General features: G+C 37.7%; 1 protein-coding gene across 2 annotated transcripts in view; it reads left to right on the top strand.

The window, feature by feature from the left end:
• LOC148067996 (polyprenol dehydrogenase) overlaps window positions 1-11,693 on the top strand; it is a 57,800-nt gene that overhangs the window by 27,225 nt on the left and 18,882 nt on the right. Inside the window, exons 1-3 of one of the 2 annotated variants that reach the window (XM_087803920.1) lie at window positions 1-57; window positions 3,390-3,497; window positions 11,319-11,387. The exon at window positions 1-57 is cut by the window's left edge and continues 135 nt beyond it. In XM_087803920.1, coding sequence (XP_087660046.1) covers window positions 1-57; window positions 3,390-3,497; window positions 11,319-11,387 — 234 coding nt within the window. The remainder of the gene's footprint in view (window positions 58-3,389; window positions 3,498-11,318; window positions 11,388-11,693) is intronic. The other variant, XM_087803922.1, reaches the window with a different exon arrangement.

Genomic DNA, 11,693 nt, shown 5'->3' with positions numbered 1-11,693 from the left:
TGCTCGGGCTGAAGGTTCTTCTGCTGCAGCTGGTCCAGGGAAGGATTCACCTGCCAGGTGTGTTCGTCTGACGTTAGCTTGTTAGCTTGTTAGCTTGTTAGCCTCCAAATAACGAGCCAAAACGTGAGAGATGAAGCTGTAAATGCAACTTTGACGAAGCCGATGTATGCGCGGAAACATATAGAAGACTACAGTCCAAAATCAATTTTCTCAGATTCATCGTTTTTTATTTATCTTCACATGATAAATAACAAGTGCGTTTTCTCAAGGGAGTCTGGTGTGACGTGTTATGTCTACATGGCGTGTATCAATGAAGTTACATTTTGGTTAATTGTCAAAACATTCTCACGTTTTCAATGCTTTTCTTCACCTTCATGTTCTGTTTATTTGTGTAAAGTTTTTAAAAATACTCCACTTATCGTACTACTAGTTATTGTCTGGTTATGACGTCATCGTGTCCTTTACGTCACAACACAGAAGCGCCGCAATAATAATTACAAATCAATAATAAATAAATTAAATGTTTATGTCAGTGGACAAATACTTTTTTGATTTTGGATGTTTTAGAGCATAAAAAAAAAGAAATGAAAATAATAAAAATGATTATTATAATTTCTTCCCCCATGTATTTTCTTTTTCTCTTCTTTATTTGTTTAGTTTCCTCTCCTGCTCTTCTCTCCATCCATGACTGAACTGAATCATCTTCATCTTCTCCTCATATTGATGCAGTTTTGTCCTGTATCTTCGTAAACACACAGTAATTGACCAAATTATTCACACTTTCTTACACTCGCTGTGACACTGACTTGAACTGATAAGAAACGTGTAAATGTTGGGGCTTTAAAAACCTCTAACTTGTCTTTATTTAATGATTAAAAACAGCAGATGATTGTTAACATGCAAGAAACACAACGTGATATATATATAATTTATATAATTATAAACAGAAAAAAGAAAGAATGAAATATTAAAAATGTGTATATATATATATATAAATATACCTGAAATATGTTTCTGACTTTCTTTCTCCAGAGGAATTGAACTTTTCTTTCCGAGTGTGTCTGAAGCAACTTCAGTATAACTTTAGTACATTTTTAATATTTAATTCTTTCTATTTTCTGTTTAAAATTTTAGAAATCCACAGTAATGTTCAGTAGAATGTACTCAGTAAATAGTAAGTAATATTTGTAGATCTTTTCTAGTCCAGGGTCACAAAGCGCTTCAGAAATCCTAACAATACTAAATAAAATAAATACTTTTAAAGATCAACGAGACAAAAACTCTCAGAAAATCAAGTAAAAGCTCAAATAAAATTGTCTTGAGATGTTTCTTGAAGGAGTCAGTAGATCATCAAACACACATGTTTCTTGAAGGAGTCAGTAGATCATCAAACACAGATGTTTCTTGAAGGAGTCAGTAGATCATCAAACACAGATGTTTCTTGAAGGAGTCAGTAGATCATCAAACACAGATGTTTCTTGAAGGAGTCAGTAGATCATCAAACACAGATGTTTGTTGAAGGAGTCAGTAGATCATCAAACACAGATGTTTCTTGAAGGAGTCAGTAGATCATCAAACACAGATGTTTCTTGAAGGAGTCAGTAGATCATCAAACACAGAGATGTTTCTTGAAGGAGTCAGTAGATCATCAAACACAGATGTTTCCTGAAGGAGTCAGTAGATCATCAAACACAGATGTTTCTTGAAGGAGTCAGTAGATCATCAAACACAGATGTTTCTTGAAGGAGTCAGTAGATCATCAAACACAGATGTTTCTTGAAGGAGTCAGTAGATCATCAAACACAGATGTTTCTTGAAGGAGTCAGTAGATCATCAAACACAGATGTTTCTTGAAGGAGTCAGTAGATCATCAAACACAGATGTTTCTTGAAGGAGTCAGTAGATCATCAAACACAGATGTTTCTTGAAGGAGTCAGTAGATCATCAAACACAGATGTTTCTTGAAGGAGTCAGTAGATCATCAAACACAGATGTTTCTTGAAGGAGTCAGTAGATCATCAAACACAGATGTTTCTTGAAGGAGTCAGTAGATCATCAAACACAGATGTTTCTTGAAGGAGTCAGTAGATCATCAAACACAGATGTTTCTTGAAGGAGTCAGTAGATCATCAAACACAGATGTTTCTTGAAGGAGTCAGTAGATCATCAAACACAGATGTTTCTTGAAGGAGTCAGTAGATCATCAAACACAGATGTTTCTTGAAGGAGTCAGTAGATCATCAAACACAGATGTTTCTTGAAGGAGTCAGTAGATCATCAAACATAGATGTTTCTTGAAGGAGTCAGTAGATCATCAAACACAGATGTTTCTTGAAGGAGTCAGTAGATCATCAAACACAGATGTTTCTTGAAGGAGTCAGTAGATCATCAAACATAGATGTTTCTTGAAGGAGTCAGTAGATCATCAAACACAGATGTTTCTTGAAGGAGTCAGTAGATCATCAAACATAGATGTTTCTTGAAGGAGTCAGTAGATCATCAAACACAGATGTTTCTTGAAGGAGTCAGTAGATCATCAAACATAGATGTTTCTTGAAGGAGTCAGTAGATCATCAAACACAGATGTTTCTTGAAGGAGTCAGTAGATCATCAAACACAGATGTTTCTTGAAGGAGTCAGTAGATCATTAAACACAGATGTTTCTTGAAGGAGTCAGTAGATCATCAAACACAGAGATGTTTCTTGAAGGAGTCAGTAGATCATCAAACACAGATGTTTCTTGAAGGAGTCAGTAGATCATCAAACACAGATGTTTCTTGAAGGAGTCAGTAGATCATCAAACACAGATGTTTCTTGAAGGAGTCAGTAGATCATCAAACATAGATGTTTCTTGAAGGAGTCAGTAGATCATCAAACACAGATGTTTCTTGAAGGAGTCAGTAGATCATCAAACATAGATGTTTCTTGAAGGAGTCAGTAGATCATCAAACACAGATGTTTCTTGAAGGAGTCAGTAGATCATCAAACACAGATGTTTCTTGAAGGAGTCAGTAGATCATCAAACACAGATGTTTCTTGAAGGAGTCAGTAGATCATCAAACACAGATGTTTCTTGAAGGAGTCAGTAGATCATCAAACACAGATGTTTCTTGAAGGAGTTAGTAGATCATCAAACACAGATGTTTCTTGAAGGAGTCAGTAGATCATCAAACACAGATGTTTCTTGAAGGAGTCAGTAGATCATCAAACACAGATGTTTCTTGAAGGAGTCAGTAGATCATCAAACACAGATGTTTCTTGAAGGAGTTTAAATGAATAAAAGCCAGACTTTCACCTGAAAGTTCTTCCATGAGTGTTTGCTCCAACATTCCGAGGTGTGACTAAAGTTCAGCAGCTGATCTGACATCACCGTGTCTCGTCTCCTCCAGTGATGCCCAGACAAGATGACAAGGTTGCCATAGTGACGGGAGGAGGGAAGGGGATCGGCTACGAGGTCGCTCGTCACATGGCCGGACTGGGCGCTCGTGTCATCATAGGTAAAGTCCAACATGTGTGTGTGTGTGTGTCGTGTGTGTGTTTGTTAGTGTGTGTGTGTTGGATCAGAGTCTGCTGGTGTGAACCTTTGAGATCTGAGAGGACGAGTGTATGTCGGAGCTCCAGGTCTGAGGCTCCTTCAATTTCCTGACTCATAAACCCTCAGATATTCATCTCTCATCTGTTTTCCTTGTCCTTCAAAATATGAGTCACAATCCTTTTATTTTATTTTATTTTATTTTGGCCTTCGTTGGAGGAAATCTGAGAGACATCGCATTGTCGTTCCTGATCAGAGAGAAGTGACTGTGTCGGGAATACTTACTACTGTGTGTGTGTGTTAGTGTGTGTGTGTGTGTGTGTGTGTGTGTGTGTGTGTGTGTGTGTGTGTGTGTGTGTGTGTGTGTGTGTGTGTGTGTGTGTGTGTGTGTGTGTGTGTGTGTGTGTGTGTGTGTGTGTGTGTGTGTGTGTGTGTGTGTGTGTGTGTGTGTATGTTAGTGTGTGTGTGTGTGTGTATGTTAGTGTGTGTGTGTGTATGTTAGTGTGTGTATGTTAGTGTGTGTGTGTGTGTTCAGATTCATGTCATGGAGGTTCAAAACTATGGAAGTAAATCAGTGTCATCAGAATATTAAGTGGTTGAATCTAACATTTCCAATGTCTTTTTTGATTAATGTGTTTTTTTGTAATGTCTTGTATCGTAAAATAATTTGTTTTGATTTAATAATCGTACATTGAAAGGTTTAATTAGTTTTGTAAATGATTGAACATTTTGTTTAATTGCAACATGAATTAATTTTACACAGAGTTTGATATTTTCATTCCAATAATTCATATAAATGATTCTTAATCTAAACCTTTTTTAATTGTGTCTTATATTCAATACAAGTTGTTGATACAATAGTGTCATCCAGACTAATCTAGTCGAGCACAGAGCCGATCGCTCTGACTTTTGAATTCACACTAAACTTTGAAATTACCAATATTTTTAAATGGCTTAAATCTTAGCGTTTAATTGACGCTCCAGTGTCTTCTACGTCGTCATGTGATCGTCGTCACGTGATCGTCGTCACGTGATCGTCATTCTTATCAGATGATTGGCTGAAAGTTTGATCAAGTAGATCGATACTCGTTTGGTTTTGTCTGGTGACAATATTATACCAACATTTTATAATGAATTTAAAAGACCATGGATTAAAAAATAGAGAATAAATTATTTTTTTTGAATTATTCCAATTAGAACTGAACAATTTACACTGTGTAAAAAAAACAACAGCATTAATTCAAAAATATATAATTTAATGCTTGAATAAAACAATGTCAACCTTTCAATATAATTTTTTTGAATTAAAATATTTTAAAAAAAAATGAAAAGCTTAAAAAACAACAAGATTTCAAAAGAAAGATTCTTTCAACACTGTTTCATTCAATATTGTCTCTGATATACTTCAGTACAAAAAAAGCCATTATTATTGTTCCTGGTCCTCCGAGTCGAGCCTCAGGACCAGAGCGAGCGATGACTCCCTGACCAGGGACCTCTTAAGGTCCGGCGCTCACAGTGAGAGGAAGTTATGATGCGTTAAATAACTTCATCACTCCTCGTGTACCCAGAGGAGCGTCTTCAGAGTTCTTTCATCTCTGTGCTTTTAATGTGTGGCGTGATGATGGAGGATCAGCAGGAGGATCAGCAGGAAGCTCTGCAGGGACATCAAGAGCTTCCTGTTGTTGTATCAGAGAAACATCAGCTAATCACCCTCACGTCTCTTTGATTCTTCACACTCTTGTTCTTCCTCTCTTTTCCATCTTTCCTGATCGTCATCATCTGCCGTGAGAGATCCCCAGACGCTACTAAAGCAGCTGAAGAGGAGTTTTTCCATTTCTTTAAAGCTGAATCAACAAATGTGCTTCTGATGCGAATCACCCGAGAATAAATGTTTTAATCATCGTCTCTCTGAGCGGTCGAGTCGTCCTGGAGTTTAACTTAGACAGGATGAAATACTCGTGTGTGACCTTCTGAACCATGGAAGTAAGACATTTTTATTTGTATAGCGCTTTTCCAGACCAGGGTCACAAAGCGCTTAAACAATCAAAACAATACTCAATTAAGTATGTACTTTAAAGATCAAGATAAAACTGATAACACAACAGGAGTTCCAGAAAATGAAGGAAAAGCCTGAACAAATAAAAACGTCTTAAGATGTTTCTTAAAGGAGTCAGTAGATCATCAAGAGCAAAGAGAGAGAAGATTGTTCCAAAGCTTAGGAGCAACAGCCTGAAAAGATTTCTCTCCTCTGGTCCTGAGCCGTGTGCGTGGAACCATAAGTAGATTCTGATCCACAGACCTCAGAGCCCGAGCTGGGGTGTAAGTCTGGATCAGATCAGTGATGTAAGGAGGAGCCTGACCATGACTAGATCTGAAAGTTAGAACCAGAATTTTAAAGTTGATCCTGAAAGAAACTGGAAGCCAGTGAAGAGTTTTAAGGATCGGAGAAATGTGAGTTCTTCTACTTGAGCGAGTTAGAATTCTAGCTGCAGAGTTTTGTATGAACTGCAGACGAGACACATCCTTCTTGTTAAGACATGAAAACAAACTGTTACAATAGTCCAGGCGAGAAGAAACAAACGCATGGATTACATGCTCCAAATCATGTTCCGACAACATTTTCCTAAGTTAAGAGATTTTTTTGAAGGTCAGTTTTCTTCAGTGTTGAACAAGAGACATGTCTTTATCAAATACAACACCCAGGTTTCTCAGGCTCAGTTTGACAGACTGACCTAAGTCACACAAGTACTGACTCAACCCTGGAACCTTATCATCAACAATCACCAGAGTTTCAGTTTTGTCCACATTTAGCTTCAAAGTGTTTTCACTCATTGTTTGATTTCTAGCAAACAATTGACTAAGTTCAGCCTCTGGGGCTCAGTTGGATCAAAAGAGCAGTAGAGCTGGATGTCATCAGCAAACATGTGATAAGAAACATCTGGAAATCTCTGAATGATTTTACCGAGGGGAATCAAGTACAGCAAAAACAATAAAGGACCCAGAACAGAACCTTGAGGGACTCCACACATCAGTTCTGCCGATTCAGACCTCATTTGATTGGCAGATACACTAAAACTGCGCCCAGAAAGGTAAGATGAGAACCATTCTAACACAGACCCAGACAGTCCCACTTCATCCCTCAGTCTTCTCAGCAGGATCTGGTGATCAACTTGGCTGAGGACAGATCCAAGAGAACCAGAACAGTGGATTTACCCGAGTCAGCCGACATCATGATGTCACTGGACACTTTCAGTAAAGCTGTCTCCGTAGAGTGATGTTTACGGAAGCCAGACTGAAACTTCTCATGGATGTCGCTCTGATCCAGGAACAGCTGCTCAGACACCACCTTCTCCAATGTCTTGGACAAGAAAGGGAGCTTAGAAATAGGCCTGAAATTACTGAGGTCAGTTGGGTCTAAGCCTGGCTTTTTGAGCAGAGTCTCCACAATGGCATGTTTAAATGCATTGGAAAGGGAGAGGTTCACCATATTGGTAACCCAGGGGCCAATAACATCAAATACTTTGATAAAAAGCCTACAAGGAAGGACGTCATCTGAGCAAGAGGAGGGTTTCATCTTGTTCACTAGTGCCGAAATATCACCCAAACTTACAGCAGTGAAGGAAGACCAAGAGGAGGAGAGGGGCTCAGAGACAGTAGGGGTTCCAAACAAAGGAAGAGAGATTTTCTCTTTGATCAATTTAATTTTGTCAATGAAAAATCTCAACAATGCATTGCTGTCAGCTTCACAGAAGACCGGTGTGATTGGAGGAGCAGGAGACACGAGAGAATTAATCGTGTCAAACAACACTTTGGGTTTTTTCTTATTTAATGCTACCAGTTTTCTGATGTAATCAGATCTAGCAGTTTCCACCATCTCATTGTAAGAAGACATCAGATCCCTGAGGTGAAGTCTGTGCACCTCAAGTTTAGTGGACTTCCAGAGACGCTCAGTCTTTCGACAAAGTCTCTTCAGGCTGTATATTTGAGAACCGATAAAAAAAAGGTCACTTGTCAGCCAGAAAAAAGAGAAGAGAGAACGATTCATAAACAAATCTAGAGTCAAATTAAATCTGAATATGATTCTATATTAAAGATGAAGAGAAGAAAATGTTTGCAACGTCTACAAATGATCATCAAACACATCTTCATTTTTCTAGCTAGATATAAAATATTTTAACCTTTTAATCATTGTGTACCTTCATGTATGAGGTGTTATATAAATATGACTATGTGACACACGACATAAATGTCATGAAATCTGGATTTTAAAAAACATCTTCATCAGTGAGATCAGGTTTGTCAGGAGCATCTTCATCATCATGTTGATTGAAAACAATGATTCCACGTCCAGAGATGACGAGGAGAATAAAACGCGTGTAAATCCATTTCTTCACCGCGATGATCTCGACACACACTCAACAGTCTGTGCAGAACTAATGATGTGTTCTGACTCTTAAGTTTGACCCCAGACGCTCGTTTTACATTCAGTCCACGAGCCGGAGAAGTTGAAAAAAAGAGAGAATCTGGTTGGTTCCTGGTGCAGAGTCTAGTCTCACATGAATATCTGTAGAGATGAGAGTTTGAACGACGTGATCAATCCACGGAAACATCAATAGAATCGTAAAGATGATCAAACGCGTCCGTTAATCGAAGCAGACTTTCTGACAATGAAGGGATGGAACGAGGGATGATACCATCTCTCGGACGTGGCAAGGTTGAAAGGCTGCTGCGGAGACTGTGGAGATGGATTTAGTCGCTTCTCCTGCGGCGTCTGCAGCAGCTTCTGAACACGACCTTTGACCTCTTTTGGTGTCGTCAGGCCAGTGTTTTTACACTTTAGAGTTAAAAAAAACAAGAATATTTATTTTATTTTTGGTTTTACTTTTGACTCGGAGCAAGAAGAATATGTCATATATGATAATCTGAACCAAGTGTGTTACGATGATACACTTGACGGTTTGTGAGCGACGTCTGCGCAACTCGTGTGTTGTGCGACTTTCGTGTTGAGCGACTCGTGTTGTGCGACTTTCGTGTTGTGCGACTTTCGTGTTGTGCGACTCTTGTGTTGTGTCTCTTGTTGTGCGACTTGTGTGTTGTGCGACTTTCGTGTTGTGCGACTGGTGATGCGTCTCCTCAGCTTCTCCTCGTTCCATCAGGCCAAATTATACTTTGCCCTTGAAAGAGGCGATAATCCAAGATTAGCGTGTGTGTGTGTGTGTGCGCATGATAAATGAGAGTGCACGTGTTTGTGTGGCTGATTTTAAACAAAGCTTGATGTTGTGATTACCTAAAGTGATACACACTGATCATCACTGTTCTCCTTGTTGTGTTGTAATGTGCACTATATTCATCGTTTACCTGTGTTTATCCATGGTTTTGTAAGTAATTTATATTTGTAGATCACTTTTCCAGACCAGGGTTTACAAAGAACTTAAGCAATCAAAACAATACTCAATACAATATTTACTTAAAAGATCAAGATAGTCTCAGAAAATCAAGAAAAAGCTCAAATCAAAGTGTGTTGAGATATTTCTTGAAGGAGTCAGTAGATCATCAAACACAGATGTTTCTTGAAGGAGTCAGTAGATCATCAAACACAGATGTTTCTTGAAGGAGTCAGTAGATCATCAAACACAGATGTTTCTTGAAGGAGTCAGTAGATCATCAAACACAGATGTTTCTTGAAGGAGTCAGTAGATCATCAAACACAGATGTTTCTTGAAGGAGTCAGTAGATCATCAAACACAGATGTTTCTTGAAGGAGTCAGTAGATCATCAAACACAGAGATGTTTCTTGAAGGAGTCAGTAGATCATCAAACACACATGTTTCTTGAAGGAGTCAGTAGATCATCAAACACAGATGTTTCTTGAAGGAGTCAGTAGATCATCAAACACAGATGTTTCTTGAAGGAGTCAGTAGATCATCAAACACAGATGTTTCTTGAAGGAGTCAGTAGATCATCAAACACAGATGTTTCTTGAAGGAGTCAGTAGATCATCAAACACAGATGTTTCTTGAAGGAGTCAGTAGATCATCAAACACAGATGTTTCTTGAAGGAGTCAATAGATCATTAAACACAGATGTTTCTTGAAGGAGTCAGTAGATCATCAAACACAGATGTTTCTTGAAGGAGTCAGTAGATCATCAAACACAGATGTTTCTTGAAGGAGTCAGTAGATCATCAAACACAGATGTTTCTTGAAGGAGTCAGTAGATCATCAAACATAGATGTTTCTTGAAGGAGTCAGTAGATCATCAAACACAGATGTTTCTTGAAGGAGTCAGTAGATCATCAAACACAGATGTTTCTTGAAGGAGTCAGTAGATCATCAAACACAGATGTTTCTTGAAGGAGTCAGTAGATCATCAAACATAGATGTTTCTTGAAGGAGTCAGTAGATCATCAAACACAGAGATGGTTCCAAAGTTTAGGAGCTACAGTCTGGAAAGATTTCTCTCCTCTGGTCCAGAAGTTCAGGAACCATCAGTAGATTCTGATCCACAGACCTCAGAGCCCGAGCTGGGGTGTAAGTCTGGATCAGATCACTGATGGAAGGTCTGACCATGAATAGATCTGAAAGTAAGAACCAGAATTTTAAAATGATCCTGAAAGAAACTGGCAGCCAGTGAAGAGTTTGAAGGAGAAATGTGAGTTCTTCTACTAGAGCGGCTCAGAATTATGGCTGCAGAGTTTTGTATGAACTGCAGGCGAGAAGATCCTTCTGGTTTAGACATGAAATAAAATGTTACAATAGTGTGAACGACACAAACGCATGGATTATAAGATCAAAATCATGTTATGACAACATTTTCCTAAGTTTAGAGATTTTTCTCAGTTGAAGGAAACAGTTTCTGAATTGTTTTTAAAATAAACAGGAAACTTGACTAGTTAAAGTGTGACTTTGAGTTAAAAACAAAATGATGCAAAAACTCGCTGCACTTCTCTGCCTTGGGAGGTTATTTGTGTTACATTATGTATTTTCTGCCTCATTTTTGAACCATTTCCAAGCAGCATATTCATTTATATTCAGTAGAAATTGGTAAACATCGCATGACTCGAGATTCACATGATTTTTAAATCAGGGCATGTGCATTTTTTACAATTTTAAATATGTTTGTTGAATACATAAAATGATGACAATATTCAGGGAAATGTTTTTTCTCTGCTGATGAGGTTTGTTTTGTGACGAGTCGAAAAGTTGTGAAGGATTTTCATTGGAGGATTTAAATATGAGTTTTTTAAGAAGAGATTAGATTTGAACTATCATTTGATCAACATCTGGAAACAGATGTTTTTACTGATTTTTTCACTTGCATGGCTTCTAACACCTGCAGCCGACATCCCATAATACAATCAAACCCATCCAACAAAACCCTTCCTTGTTGCGATGTTCGTCTAGTTCTCGTTCAGAGCAAAAAAACAAACAAACAAAAAATGATTCTCCAAATAATATATTTTCTCCAAACATGTTAAGTTGAGCCTTAGAATGATAATGTTATTAAAGCGTCAGATAATAATACATTTGTTATGCCGTTTTATATAATGTCTGCTATATAATTAGCTCCATAACATCATCTCCTTTAAAGGTGTAAAAATAAACCTTAATTAGTAATGAATACAAAAAATACTCTATCATTTATTTTCACATGTAAAAATCATTGAAACTAATAAAGAAATAATGGAATAAGATCAGGTTTGATTGTGTCGTTTAAGTTTTTGTCAACGTGTCCAACTATTGAATCCACTTCGTCTCAAACCATGTTTCTTGTGTTTTATTGAAAGGAGGACGAGATGAGCAGCAATGTCTGGAGGCCATCAGAAGAATCCATGAAGAGAACGAAGATGCCAAAGGTACGAGAAGAATGAACCGTCACATGTTAATACTGATGGATAGAACTTTATTGATCAACGATAGGTAACGATGAAGATAATAATGATAATAAAGACACGACACATGTTTATCCTGATAGATAGAACTTTATTGATCAAAGATAGTTAACGATGAAGATAATAATAATAATAAAGACACGACACATGTTTATCCCGATAGATAGAACTTTATTTATCAACGATAGTTAACGATGAAGATAATAATAATATTAAAGACACGACACATCTTTATCCCGATAGATAGAACTTTATTGATCAACGATAGTT

The sequence above is a fragment of the Callionymus lyra genome, chromosome 12 (assembly GCF_982586985.1).
Source record: "Callionymus lyra chromosome 12, fCalLyr1.hap1.1, whole genome shotgun sequence".
In the NCBI taxonomy this organism is placed as follows: Eukaryota; Metazoa; Chordata; class Actinopteri; order Syngnathiformes; family Callionymidae; genus Callionymus; species Callionymus lyra.
Note: the sequence above shows the minus strand (reverse complement) of the source record. Positions and strands in the feature narration are given on the sequence as shown.